This window comes from Diprion similis, chromosome 12, assembly GCF_021155765.1.
Source record: "Diprion similis isolate iyDipSimi1 chromosome 12, iyDipSimi1.1, whole genome shotgun sequence".
NCBI classification, from domain to species: Eukaryota; Metazoa; Arthropoda; class Insecta; order Hymenoptera; family Diprionidae; genus Diprion; species Diprion similis.
Genome location: NC_060116.1, coordinates 16,016,433 through 16,029,763, shown reverse-complemented (window position 1 = coordinate 16,029,763; position 13,331 = coordinate 16,016,433). Strand labels below are relative to the sequence as shown.

Here is a 13,331-nt window from a genome sequence, read left to right as displayed (position 1 = left end):
CCTACGAGGCGAAAATTCGATTTTCAATGCAACTTCGTTTTATACGAAAATGAAGTTAATTCATTCGGACAATATGTGGAATTCCTGTTTCTGGCACTAAAACTAACGATTATTTTTTTACATTTCTCCAGTCCCTTAGGGATCCAGATGGCAACCAGTATCATCCTTACGAGTACAGCCTTCAACAGTCAGCAGATGGAAACGTTCTTTTGGTGCCCAGAAATCAAACAAATAACCATCATCCTCATAATTCTGCTATAGAACCGAAAAGCAAACCAGATCCGGAACACAAAGAGTGAATTTGCTAGAGACGATAAGCGAATTTAAAGATACAAGATGTTCTTTACAGGTGATTGAACACAATGAAAGCAGAAACTTGACTGTGTAGTTGTTAAAATCTGTGGCCACTGAAAACATTGATACATTTATGTATATACATACCTATCGATATATACGTGTTTTATCAAATTCGGCAGATGATAATGATTGTGAAATGAAGTACGCCACCTCACACTGTTTATCACGCTGCGAATACCGTCGCAAACAACGAATTGAATTGGTAGAATGATTTTTATCAATATCAGCTACATCAAAGAGTCTTCTGTGAATACTGATGCAATAATGGTATCCAGATAAAACCGTCGAGGCGAAAGGATCACACGTTCAGATTAGTCTGAGATTTCTTCCTTATGTCTTAGTTTATGAAAACAAGTGCTTAAATTGTCGAATTTTTCTCCTCTCAAATGCATCATCTCGACTAGTTCGAAAAGTTGTCGTACAGTATTTGATATCGACAGATCATTAATTTAAAAATTCATACAAAGCAAAATATAATTGAAAAAAAAAAAACTTGAAGTAACTTGGATAAGTTAAATTTATTGATCACCGACCCGACATTATTTTTTCAAGGTTTTATTGATCCCCAAATGGTCTTTGCTGTATGCGTGATAAAGAGATGTGATTTTCTTTTTCTCCAATGAAACAACGACACTTACGATATGGTCTTCAGAAGATTAGATTATGAAAATACCGTCATTGTATATTAAATACAAAAAAGCTTATAGTTTTATGCAAATAAAATGATCTACGAATAGTATACATATTCGAAACTACAATATGTACTTCGGATAAATGGGAAAATGTAATTGAGTTCAGTAAACTCACAGCGAGTTTAAAAGAAACGAAAAGAAATTAAAATTATGCCCATTACTTTATGAAATGTAATGTGTGTAATTTTGTTCAAGTACAAGACTTGAAATATTCGTATAATAATTATTTAAAGTTGCATCGAATGCATATTAATGCATTTATATGCAGTTATTATACATATAAGAAATTATGGTTGTTTGATAAAAGGCAAATGCTTGAGGTGTTGCCTGGATAATGAAAGATGTAAAACAAATAACAGTAATATTAATAATAATATTAATAACAATAATATAATAATACTTGTTTTTCTCTAAATATAAACATCAACACAGGCAATTATTTGCTTCAATTGGCACGCGAGACTGACGTCCGTTCACAAAGTACTAATATAATATAATGTATGATAAGAAGAAAAAAAAACGATTATGTGAATATATTAGCTCAGATATATTGCTACAATCTATAAGTATGTACCGATTATATTGATAAACGTAATAAAAAAAACATATTTTTATAATATAACACATAAAAAACATTCAGGTATTTCACATTTGCCTTTTTATGTATATATTGATGTAGTTAGTATAATTTTATATATATATGAAATAAAATTAAATATATGTTAAATGAAAAATAATAATAATAATAACAATAACAATAAAACATTGCGGTTTTATCGATAATTATCAATTATTAACTGTTTGCTAAGGTTTACATAATAATGATATACGTACGAATGGGTGTAGGATGGCTACATGCCATGTTGTGGTAGGAAGAGGTTTGAATTGTAAACTTAATTGGCAACAGATGGAGCATATAATCTAGATACTATATCTCGTAGTACAAAACGGTTTGCTCGAATTCGGTTTAAACTGATCTTTTCATACCTCTACCCACCGCCGAGTTTCTATATTGTGTAATAAAGCTGGAATAATAAACCTCTGGGGAAATAAAATTATATCGCGATGGTTTGTACATGCGTGATATTTTAGAACCCCTCCTCTTTAGTCTAATCGATCGTTCGATGAGCTGAAACTTGTGTTGTAATCACCTTTCGATAACACAGCTGCATAAATAACTAAAGCAAAAAAAAAAAAAAAAAAACGGAATAAAAATTCGTTAAAAGAAAAACCAACATAGAATAAGATGGAAAATATTAATTAAACGCCTGTTCATATGAAAGATGCCATTGCCATGACGTATATGTGTGAACTGATCTAAGCGTGCTATGGGTATAGATTTAGGATGAATAAGTTATATAAATTAAAATGTCACATCTAACGTTAAATAATTATGATAATTAATTAAACAATAACACCTTAATACTATTTGATTATAAAAATGCAAAACTGTAAACTAATATGCTATATTTGCAGTTGTCAGCTTTTCGTTACGTACATAAGTATACATTATTAAATTACTCTCTCTCTCTTTGTACATCCATTTTTTGTATTCGAACTTTGCAAATTTTGCTGATTCCGAAATCTACAACTTAATGAGTAAAATAGATGCATTATTATTATTATTATTGTTGTTGTTGTTGTTGTTGATGTTGTTGTTGTTGTTGCTCTTCTTATAATTATTATTACTAACACCTGTAAACTCTACGTTTAGGTTCGTTGATAACCTTTTGATACTGATTTATTGAAACCCTTGTTATTTTAAAAACTTTTTTGGTTTTATATTCGTTTCAAACACGTAAAGCTTTTCCATATTCCACAATGCTTATTAGGAGACCTTTTTCAAATAATAGAATCCATGGGTAAGAACCTCATTGGTTTTATAATCACGTCACGATTATTTCCGCTATAAGATATTTTGATATACGCGAATAAAGAATAGTTATTGAACAGCTTGAAAGAGAATTATGTTCATCAGAAATTGATCCAAAAAAGTTTTTTTTATCTTCTTGTAATCATTCAATAGAGTTACTAATCTGTAAGTCCATGATTATACACATACGTATTAGAAAGTTGTAATGTATCACGAATTTTGATAGTACACGATGCTAGGCTATAACTTCTATCGATGTGATGTTAGCCGTAAGCCGTGGAACTTCCAGTTCCGAATACGACGCTGGAAGGAGCGAATGTCGCTACTTCGGCTCGCTTAGTCCCATCAAAATTCATTATACTATTACTGCGACTTCTCGAGTGAATTTCAACTGAACAAATCGTCACGACAATTCATCGCTGCTATCGAGGTAATTGTAAGTATAGCATTCATTAATTCCGTTTGTAAGTCGGGAAAACCCAAAAAAACCGCGACATCTGTGGCTACAGTTTAACAGCGACAGAATTACGTGGTATTTGTTTTGATTCGTATGTATATATATGTATATGATATGATCCAAGCAGGTCATGTGCGTTTTGGATTAATTTTGGGTAAGTGGTGCTATCATTTCAAACGACGTTCTTAAAATATCAACTCCGCGATCTAATTCGACGATATCAATTCTATCTAGGTCCACGGCATTTGTCTGATTTAACGGAATTATGATGAACAAATGAACAAAAGATCGAGCCTCTCTGTTGACGGTTAGTTGTATGTCCCGATAGCCAAATTTTTCCTCATTGCGAATAATTGCGTGTGAAATGTCAGTTTGTTATTCATACAGTGAAAAAATGTGCCGAATAGATTTGAGTATCGCAAAGACGGATAAGCCAGCGAATTTTGCCCTTTGTATTTTCATTTATCGCATAACTGAACTCTGCTAATATTGAAAGTTACGCAATTCCACTTGCGCAAAGAAAACTCAGTATTTCTGTCCGGATCCGACAAAGTTATTTTAATAGTTTAGATTTCAAACGAGCAGCAAAGATCTCAATCAAGCACATAACTAGATACTTAGCAATAATCGAAACGTCTGCTAAATACTGCATGAGAGCTTGATGTTTTAGTTTGAATACTACGCGAATATGCCTTATTGTATGCAACTTGTATACTACGCAGTCATCGTTTTTTATTAGCTTACGGAAGATCTGTGAGATGGCGCCAGTCGATACTTTCACTGTTTTAAAATCGACTTGCGGCGTAGAGGGTGGGAATCCCTTGCATCTCTAATTGTGGGTTGCAAAAATTTTATCGATGTTAAATCTAGTTCATTAATTCATTATATCAGGTGAGGTAGAATAAAGGACACAAATTCAACATTCTGTATTAAAATGCTCTATTTACAAAATATATGCGTTGCCACATGTCGACAATAATCGACATTAGTATTGAAATTCAGTCCATCATCGACGCTGTCGTGTTGTTTGCTTTTATTCACAATTGACATTTTCTGAGATATATCCAAGCTCAACCCGACGAAGTTATATTTCGCATTTGTCTAATGGCAGCGACAACCCTTGCGTTACAACCAGAACTACCGCTCTGATAATCCTCGGGGCTGAGTCTTAGCAAAGTAGACATCTGTTGTAACTGCTCGGTCAACGAAAGGCCCAATTCCTCCAAAATGTTTCCTAGATAATCTAAACCAAAGGGGAAGAAGAGTAAATAACTTTTTCTCTTTGATTTTCCAACCGTACTTTGATAATTAATATTATGTTTACCTATATCTGTGGCTAATTGCTTACAGGCACCTGCGTTAAGCTCGCAGATACCCAGCGTTTGATCCTGGAACATGGTGCAGGTTCCTTTGGCTACTATACCCAAAAGAATGTCCGTGAATCCCGACTCACTCGATCCTTGAGCGTATTGGGGATCGGCAGCTCTGAGGGCTTGTGTCAAACTTGGATTGTCTCTCAGCAAAAAAGGCTCCAAGTGTTGAGGTAAGGTCATAAGATATTGTCCGACCTGTGTTATGTATTCTTGGGGTGCAAAACTGTAGTCTGGTAAATCTGAACTTAAATTTGCCATTTTATTTGCTTCCGATGACCATGCGGGTGCTTTTTGAACGAACAATAATTGCGTGAAAATCGGTGCGAAAATCACTTCGTAGGTCGTGTTGTGTAAATCGGAGCAAAGCTTGTGGATCAATTGCGTTATCGAATCCAAGATAGTTTTCTCCTCTGCAAAATAATTATTAATAGATTCAACTTTTGATTCAAATTTTAGAACAGACATAGGTAGAAAGTTTAATGTACACGAAGAGAATCAATGCCGTATGCCAATCAAAGTGTACCTTTTTGAAACGATGTTATTAGATTATCGAATTCTTTTCGTCCAGCTGCATCTAGTAACAATTCTTTGTACCGAGTAAAAACACTGGTATTAGTGTTCTGCAACTTGGTATTCGCATCTAGAATATCTGCCACCAACACTTTCTCAAACTGTTCAATATGCCCTAAAAGTTCACCTGTAAAACAAGCGTGCAAAACGCATATTTAAATGATTGCTTTATAAATTAGGTAAATACTTGAAAAAAATTACCGATACTCTGCAACAGTGTCAAACACATTTGAAACAAATTCCAATCTTCTTGCTTGATCTTTCTCCTTTCCAATTGTCGAATGCCAATCTTATAGGTGTCCAAATACTGACTGAAGTATGCCTATAAAAAGATCAATCCATCGATTTACTGTAGTAAAGTTTCATCCATGTTCAGTCTCAGTTGATAATTTCTGATGCTTACATCAAGTGCATTTAATAATCCGGGATATCCACAGCCAGCGGTGAAAATCTTACACCTTCCATTGGCGCTGTTTGCATTGTCGATTGCTCGTGATATACTAAGCGAGAGTGAATTAATCGTATCGCTCAGATCATCGTGAATACAGTCTAATGCTTGAATTTCATGAGACAATTTTGCTGTTTCGTAAACACTGTATTTACGAATGTATGAAACATAGGGTGCAAAGATTGCTTCGGCCAATAAAAACAACGAGTCTTGATTCAAAACTTTTCCTTGTGACGAGGCCTCGATAGCACCGTTCAAATTTACAGCAAACTCTCGAGCGTTTTCTTTGAGAAGAATTAAAGTGGCCAAATGAATATCACTAGATTCTTGCTTCAAAGCCGCTTCGATGCATTCTATAAAGTTTGGAGACAGACTGCGTAATAAGTCGGCATAGACATCGACAAGGGTGTCAATTGACGAATTTGGAAAAACCTGATTGCACCACTTGACCTGAAAATGAAATTTGTGGAAGTATTTCGCATGAGTCAACTATACATTTCTATGTGTATTCGCCGATGAGACTATGCAGCTTTTTATACCTGAGTTAGCCAAGTGGATAATAATTTGTCGTAATAAATTCTTAGCCAACAGACAACAGTTTCTTCTTGCTCCAGTTGTTCCTCAATTGTTTTTCTCCATTCTTGGCCCAAAGATACTTTCAGACAGTTGTGATAGTATTTTAAAAGCTGAGGTAATCTATCCATTTTATTAAAAATGTTGACATACATCCTTGATTGCTCTGTAAATGGGTCAAGATTTAAGATGCTTTCAGCTATCTTCAAGAAGTATAAAACTTGTAACAAAAAACTCATACCCAAACTTGAAGCTGTAAACGCTTGAACTAATTTGGGGCTAGCCATAGCTTCGAGTCGATTTTTTAGTCCCTCTAGTTGCAACTTTTTATCCTCATAGTCTAGTACATTAGCTAGCATTGTTAGAGACTTTTGCATACTGAATAATTTGTTGGCAATCTTTTCGACGTCTCCCAATTCAAACACCTGTAAACGAAACGAGAAAAATCATACTCTGAGCATCGAGGTTCTGTTTTTTCGGTATCGGGAGCAAAATCTACCTCCTCCACATCAGTCGCCAGTACCGTCCAATTGTCGGCCTCGTGTAAGCCTTGTTTTGCCGTTTGTAAATCCGTTTTAATTCTATCTATCCTTTCCAAAGTCACCATGGACAATCCGGTGTTGTTTTCTACCTGTGAAAAAATTGAGTCGGCGTTGACTTATAAATGAACTTGAAGGTGAGTGCAGATGGAGATGTGGGACATACTTTGGCAATCTCCTGTTTCACAGCGACCATTTTTTCCCTAAGAAGTAAAGCTTCTTGCTGCAACACTTGCGTATCTCGCAAGACGCGTGGCAATCCCGACAAAACGGACTGACTAGTTTCCTCCAAAGCGCCATTGACCTGCTGGACGTACAACTGCAGCTTCATGACAAGCGACGAAACGAAAGCCTCATCATGTAACAAAGATTTAAATTGACACTAGCTAGGGGAACGACAAGAGTTTGATTTCAATTTCAACAAATAAAAATACAGAACATCGAAGTCGGTTTAAACAAAAATCCTGAAATGCTCACATCTTTGTTTTCCTGAGCCTCGGCGGACTTGAATGTCTTATTGATCCAGTCTTTAACGTCGAAGTTGTCATCGGAAAATGCGGAAACGTCCTGAAAACAGTATGTTTTGAGGTTAGAAACGCAGCTGTTGACACCCGCGTCGCCGTCTGCGTATTCACGCAAGTGCGGTAAATCGCCTTGGTGGCGGAGCAGCGTAGGGTCCGAACCCTGGCTGAACGACGGATAATTAATGCAACGACGGAAGGAGCAGGTGTACCATTGTGGCGAGATGACGAGGAGACGGCCCTTTGTCAGCGACGGCGAGCAGACGACGGGTTTAATCAGGTCAAAACTCAGTCAGTCGGGGCGAATGTTGGTACGTGTTTGATTACGAACGATGACAACGTTATCGCTTCCGGCAGCAGCAGCAGCAGCAGCAGCAGGTCTTTGGTGGGCGCCACGCCTCCGAGTCGCCACCGGAGATGCGCATCGTGTTTTGCGCAACAGTTGGATGGAAGTTGGAATTTTGCCCCGAATTTCCGCCCTACCCCCGACCCGTAGACCACCAAAAAAGAAAAACGGCCAGTACTTGGTTCACGTTTGTTATATATTTTTGCTACATACTATCATGTAATTGATCCCGTTGACAAGTATATTTTTCTAATACGCGTTAAATAGTAGAATATTATATTGTATATTGAAGGCAGGAGGTAGAGTATGATATATTTTTGTATGTAACACGGTGAAAAAAACTTCTTAAAACCGACTACATTCTCTTCGCAACCGCACGTCCGACAATTGACCAACGACGAGTTAAACTGTTAATTAGTAGCAGCTAATTTGAGGTTAGTTAGCAGCGATTGTTTAATCAGATTCGAGAGGAAACTTCTAGTTCAATCCTCCGGCTTACACGTACATGTACAAGGGCGTACCGTGACTGCGTACACAAACGTAGCCAACCACGTAGCAGCGTGTTTTAAAATTGAGGAAAATATCATGTCGTCGACGACGACGCAGCAAGAGCAGCAGCGGCAACAGCAACAGCAGGAGGAGGCGAATAATATGGCGTCTGCGCCACGGATACGACGACGCCGATGCAAATTTATAGGAACTTGGTTGTCCCACAAGCAATTCGCGACCTGGCTAACGCCAGTTCGCGGTGATGATCACAAAGCGTACTGCGCGCTCTGCGACAAGGTGTTTTCCGTTGCCCACGGAGGCCTGCACGACGTGCGAGCCCATTGGAAGGGCAAACGTCACATCGGCCTTCAAGCAACAATCGGGAACACCGACGACGTCCCTAGCCAATCCGATCAGGTCCCTTCCCAAGGAGCAGGACATCATCACGACCACCACCACCACCACCACCACCATCTGCAGCTGCTGCAACCGTCTCAATCCCAGCCACAGCTACTTCCCGGTACTTCCTATCAGGTCCACCAACTGCTCCTCAAAAGGAACTCTCTCGGAAATCTCGAGTTCAGCGAGCAGGTAAATGCTCCTTTTCTTTCTTTTTTTTCTCCATTTATTATCTCTTTCTCTCCCCCTTTCTCTTTCCCTTCCTTTGCTCGCTCTCTCTCTCTCTCTCTCTCTCTCTCTCTCTCTCCCTCTCTCTTGTTTCGTTTTCCTTCTGTTTTTTCTCTCTCTCTCTTCTCTTTTTATTATCTCCCGATGTATATACCTCCTTTTATTACGAGTATATTGATTTTTACAAATTCTTCGACGAACGCCAGTACGAACGACGAACCAACGTCGACGCGAACGCGGGGGGGACGAGGCTGTTGGCCGCTGCCTGCTGCCTGCCTGCGTCCCTGCAACGACGACGGGAGGGTTTCGAAGCGAACGGACGGCGGTGGTGGAGTCGCTTATTTCCCTCTCCTAGTTCACCGCTTCTTCCTCCTCCACCTCCACCTCCTCCTCCTTCTCCATCTCCTTCTCCTTCTCCTTCTCCACCGCCCTCCCCTCCTCTCGTCCACCGTCTCCACCTACTCCGCCGCCACCGCCGCCGCCGCCGCCGCCGCCGACGTCTCCCTTTCCCCGCCAACCACGGCGTCGCTCGCGCTCGCTCTCTCTCTTTCTCTAAATTCATCCCGTCTCTCTTCCTCCAACCGTTCTTAACGTCAAACCACTTAGGGCCGCGGACCTCGGCAGTCAGTCGATCTTTCGTACCATTCCGGCATTTTCCACCTGATCGAGTGCAAGCACAACGCCATTTTGGCGAAATATTAGTGCGCGAAATCTGTAACGTTGTTAGTTTTGTGGTTGACAGTAGGTTATATTATCGACAAACTGATCGTTTCCAAGTGTTCCGACGGTACTGTTGTACTTGTACATCGACGAGAAGCAGGACTGTTAGTACCGGTGTTTCTTTTGACATCGTCGGAAGAGTGTGAGACCACAAGTGCCTCGAGAAGCAGCAAGCGTGTGTGTGAGAGAAGCAAACGGCCTGTGCCTGCCTTGCCTGCCTTCCTGCCTGCCTGCCTGCCTGCCTGCCTGCCGAAGTGGCGTGCTGCACGAGCACCGCTGGCTTGAGTGAGTAATTCGCTGCTTCATCGGCTCGGCCAAACGTGCGCGTTTATTATGCGGGCGTGAGTTTACTAATCCCATCGCCGATGCTTTACACAAACCGGTTGACACCTCGTTACCGTCGTTACTACGTTCACGTTACTCTCTATGCAGCCAGCCATGCTTCTCTCGTTTCTCATGCTCTCTCTCTCTCTCTCTCTCTGACACTCTCTTTTCAGCGTATAACCGACGACGCTCTTATTCTTTACTCTCGCGTCGAAGAATCGCGTGTCGGAGCCGCGTTGCCCGCTCGAACAAACTGTACTTTGGCAATCTTAGAAAATGCCCGTTAGGCCCAGGAACGTGTTAGAAGACATTCACGTCGGATGGCAGTCCATCGAAGTTGCGGTTAAAGATTTTGAAACAGGGCTGCTGCACGATCGTATGTAAAGTAAAAGAGAACGCGGCCCAGCTTGGATTTTCCTTTTCTGACTGGCTTTTTTTTTCTTTTGCTTTCCGTTTCTTCTCTCTTTTACAACCGTTAGGAAAAGTATGACGAAATTTCTTACAAACACCACCAACATTCGTGCATGTACGTTTTTACGTGTAAATTATACGCGTGTAAACTTTGTGTATGTGTGAAGTAGATCGAATTTCAAAATACCACCGACACCGTCACAGCTTTCTCTCTCGAACAAAAACTTAAAATTCGTAAGGAGTTGAGTCGGCATCCAGTCAGTCACAGGCAGCACCGTTATTAATGTTAATGGAAGTATAAAACCTTGGGTATTTTAGAACGCTAGCTCGGGTTTATATCTTGTTATTTCATTTTATTGCAATTGTCGGTTAAGGGACAAAAAAATATATCTAGACCCACACTATCCTAGGCCAGCAATACGTGTGTATCTATTTACACATCTATTCGATACGTACGTAAATATATGTACACTCGTATACCATGTATCTATACGTATTAAAAAACTACGTCTGAGGGGGGGGGGGGGGGAGACGGGAAGATAGACAGAGACGGACATAGAGAGGCAAGTGACAAGCGGGCCACTGCTTGCTCACCCCTCTTGTCGCGTGCTGACGTCATCCACTACAGTTTTAAACAAATCATATAAATTGATTTTGTAATTAAACGACAACCGTTCTTTCTTTGACTACGCGGAGAGCCCACACCACACGACGATATTCTATCGGGCAGCAGTACATTGTAAAGAAGGCACCTCACATGAGCCTGAAAGATATACATTAACTCGTAGTAGGTATGCGTGTTGATGCATATTGTATCACGCATTTGCCGTTACCATTGTACACCGTATCTTATACCTTTACGGATATGATTTTATTCCAATTAAAACTACGACGATTACAATAGGTATGATCGTTCCAGGTAAAACGCTTCATCTCGTTCAGACGATTTCATCTTATTTCTCTTATTCGATTCGAGGTGGCGACGTTCTACGTTATAAAACTTACTTACGTTTACTCATTTCATACGAATTTCCATCTCTACACGAAGTACACTACGAACAAACGTGTGTTTTGCCAATTACACACCACGACTTAAATTTTCATCACGGACGGTTTGGTATCCGTATTCGAAGTGTAACGAGTACACATTTTTATTGCTTAAAAATAAAACCAAAAAAAAGTTGTCCCAATTCCACGCGTTCGCCATAGACTACTATATACATATATTACATATATATATATATATATATATTACACATTTCAAAACAGAAGAGATAATTTTCTATTCCTGAGTTTGTAACAAATTGACAATCCGATTTCTTATACTTGGCGTTGAAATCGTGCCCAATCTTTGGTTCTGTTTTCTGATTTACACTCCATCACGATTTTTATACTTATACCGGTGAAATTTATTGACCCACCAGGTGTAACATTTATTTGTAACCTCGTTTTCGCCTTATACCTTTCAACTAGTATTTGGGCTGAAAGTACGTGTCTGTTTACGTGAACTATAATATGAATACGTCCATGTAAACAATTATAATCGTACTCATCTTCGGAATAGAAACACAATTCTACATTTCCTACAATAGTCCACGTAATTCAGAGCAGACTCGCAAGAAGAAGCTTATACGTACGTCAAATGTCTAATTATGTGTATACATACGTATGTATATATTAAAGACGAAAAAAAGAGAGAAAAAAAAATAGTAGAAACAACGCCGCGCACTACTTGCGTGCAAGTTAGTTTTCCACTCTGTCGGTTATTTTTCATCGTTTTTGTTTCCTTCTTCAGCGCTATCAGTTTACAGATAAGTTCGGGCCGAGCTATAATTTCATTCAAATTTTCGTACTTACGCGTTACACACACACACCCACACACACACACGTCTCGCCGCGCCGGCAAGGCGCGCACATTGGATCGGAAGAGTCGGAAGGTCCAACGGACGGATATGAGGAAGCAGCGAAAATAAAACGGTCGAATGATAATATAGATAATGTAAGTGCATATTTTTATGACGAATTACGAATACGGCGTAAGGTGTCGTCGATACCAGGGTTTATTCCAGTTCAATTAATACATGTATCGATAAACAACACAGAGTAGCTTCGTTGCCTCTCGTATCATGTATATTCCATATGTGTATGTGTAACAATTATACATCATACACAGTATAATACACAAGTTGAATTTTAGTTTTCTGTACGACGATGTGTTTCGATATATATACCTAAATGTGTGTGTGTGTGTGTGTGTGTGTGTGTATTATCTTGGAAAGTATACGACGGACGCCTCCTCGCAACGGTTATCCGTTATCTCGTTTAGAAAATGGAAAGAAAAAACATAATACAAGTTTTATTTATTTTTTTTTATACATTTTTTTTTTATTTCGTTTTCTTTTTACTCTTCTTACTCTCAAACTTATAAGTCGGTCTTAACTTTGATAAAATGTCAAAACGAGAAAAATATTATATAGAATATCCTCTATACAGGGGATTCGAGCCGGGGCCGAGAAATCCTTGGGGAATCGCAGGGGGCAAGAGACGGGGGTGGGTGGCTGGCTGGCGGATGGCGGACGAGTCCGCCAGCGGCGAGTCCAGGGGCGCTCAGAGAAACGGGGGTCGGGGGTTGGTTCCCTTGACGAAGTATCTTGTAGAGGGGATGATTGTCAAAACAGGGATCCCCCCCCCCCCTGCTCCTCGGTACTGAAAAATGTTCGTATTTATGGTACTATTTCCGCCCCCCCCCCCCCCTGCCCTTCCCCCCCCCCTGCCTACCTCAATCCGCCGTTGTTCCCCACCAACGCTCAGCTTCGCTCCGGTCTTACGTACCACCTCCCCTCTCGAAGCTACTCGCGGGCCGCCTTCGGCCCCCCACCTCCCTCCCGACGTCTAACCACCCCCACCCCCCGTAGCCCCATTCGAGGTCTTCCCCCACTCGGGTAGCGTCACTTTAATGTTACATTAATAAAAAGCAACAATCAATATCTTCGCTGTAAAAAATGTAAATC

General features: G+C 39.9%; 3 protein-coding genes across 13 annotated transcripts in view; 2 read left to right on the top strand and 1 right to left on the bottom strand.

Annotated features, from left to right (window-relative positions):
• LOC124413418 (segmentation protein cap'n'collar) overlaps window positions 1–2,107 on the top strand; it is a 122,856-nt gene extending 120,749 nt beyond the window's left edge. For all 8 annotated transcript variants that reach the window (XM_046893977.1, XM_046893975.1, XM_046893974.1 and 5 more), the window contains exon 13: window positions 132–2,107. In XM_046893977.1, coding sequence (XP_046749933.1) covers window positions 132–299 — 168 coding nt within the window. In that variant the 3' untranslated portion in view covers window positions 300–2,107. The remainder of the gene's footprint in view (window positions 1–131) is intronic.
• A 2,194-nt stretch (window positions 2,108–4,301) lies between these two features.
• Window positions 4,302–7,886, bottom strand: LOC124413481 (conserved oligomeric Golgi complex subunit 7). The gene is made up of 11 exons (XM_046894076.1): window positions 7,616–7,886; window positions 7,360–7,449; window positions 7,049–7,234; window positions 6,843–6,974; window positions 6,585–6,768; window positions 6,310–6,509; window positions 5,726–6,220; window positions 5,524–5,644; window positions 5,276–5,449; window positions 4,704–5,162; window positions 4,302–4,622 (listed from the first exon to the last, which is right to left on the bottom strand). Exons 1-11 carry the CDS (start codon window positions 7,616–7,618, stop codon window positions 4,450–4,452), a joined length of 2,217 nt encoding a protein of 738 aa, XP_046750032.1. The 5' UTR covers window positions 7,619–7,886; the 3' UTR covers window positions 4,302–4,449.
• Window positions 7,887–7,934: 48 nt separating this feature from the next.
• LOC124413480 overlaps window positions 7,935–13,331 on the top strand; it is a 38,542-nt gene continuing 33,145 nt past the window's right edge. For 3 of the 4 annotated variants that reach the window (XM_046894071.1, XM_046894070.1, XM_046894075.1), the window contains exon 1: window positions 8,366–8,829. In XM_046894071.1, coding sequence (XP_046750027.1) covers window positions 8,501–8,829 — 329 coding nt within the window. In that variant the 5' untranslated portion in view covers window positions 8,366–8,500. Of the gene's footprint in view, window positions 8,830–13,331 lie in introns of all 4 variants that reach the window. The other variant, XM_046894072.1, reaches the window with a different exon arrangement.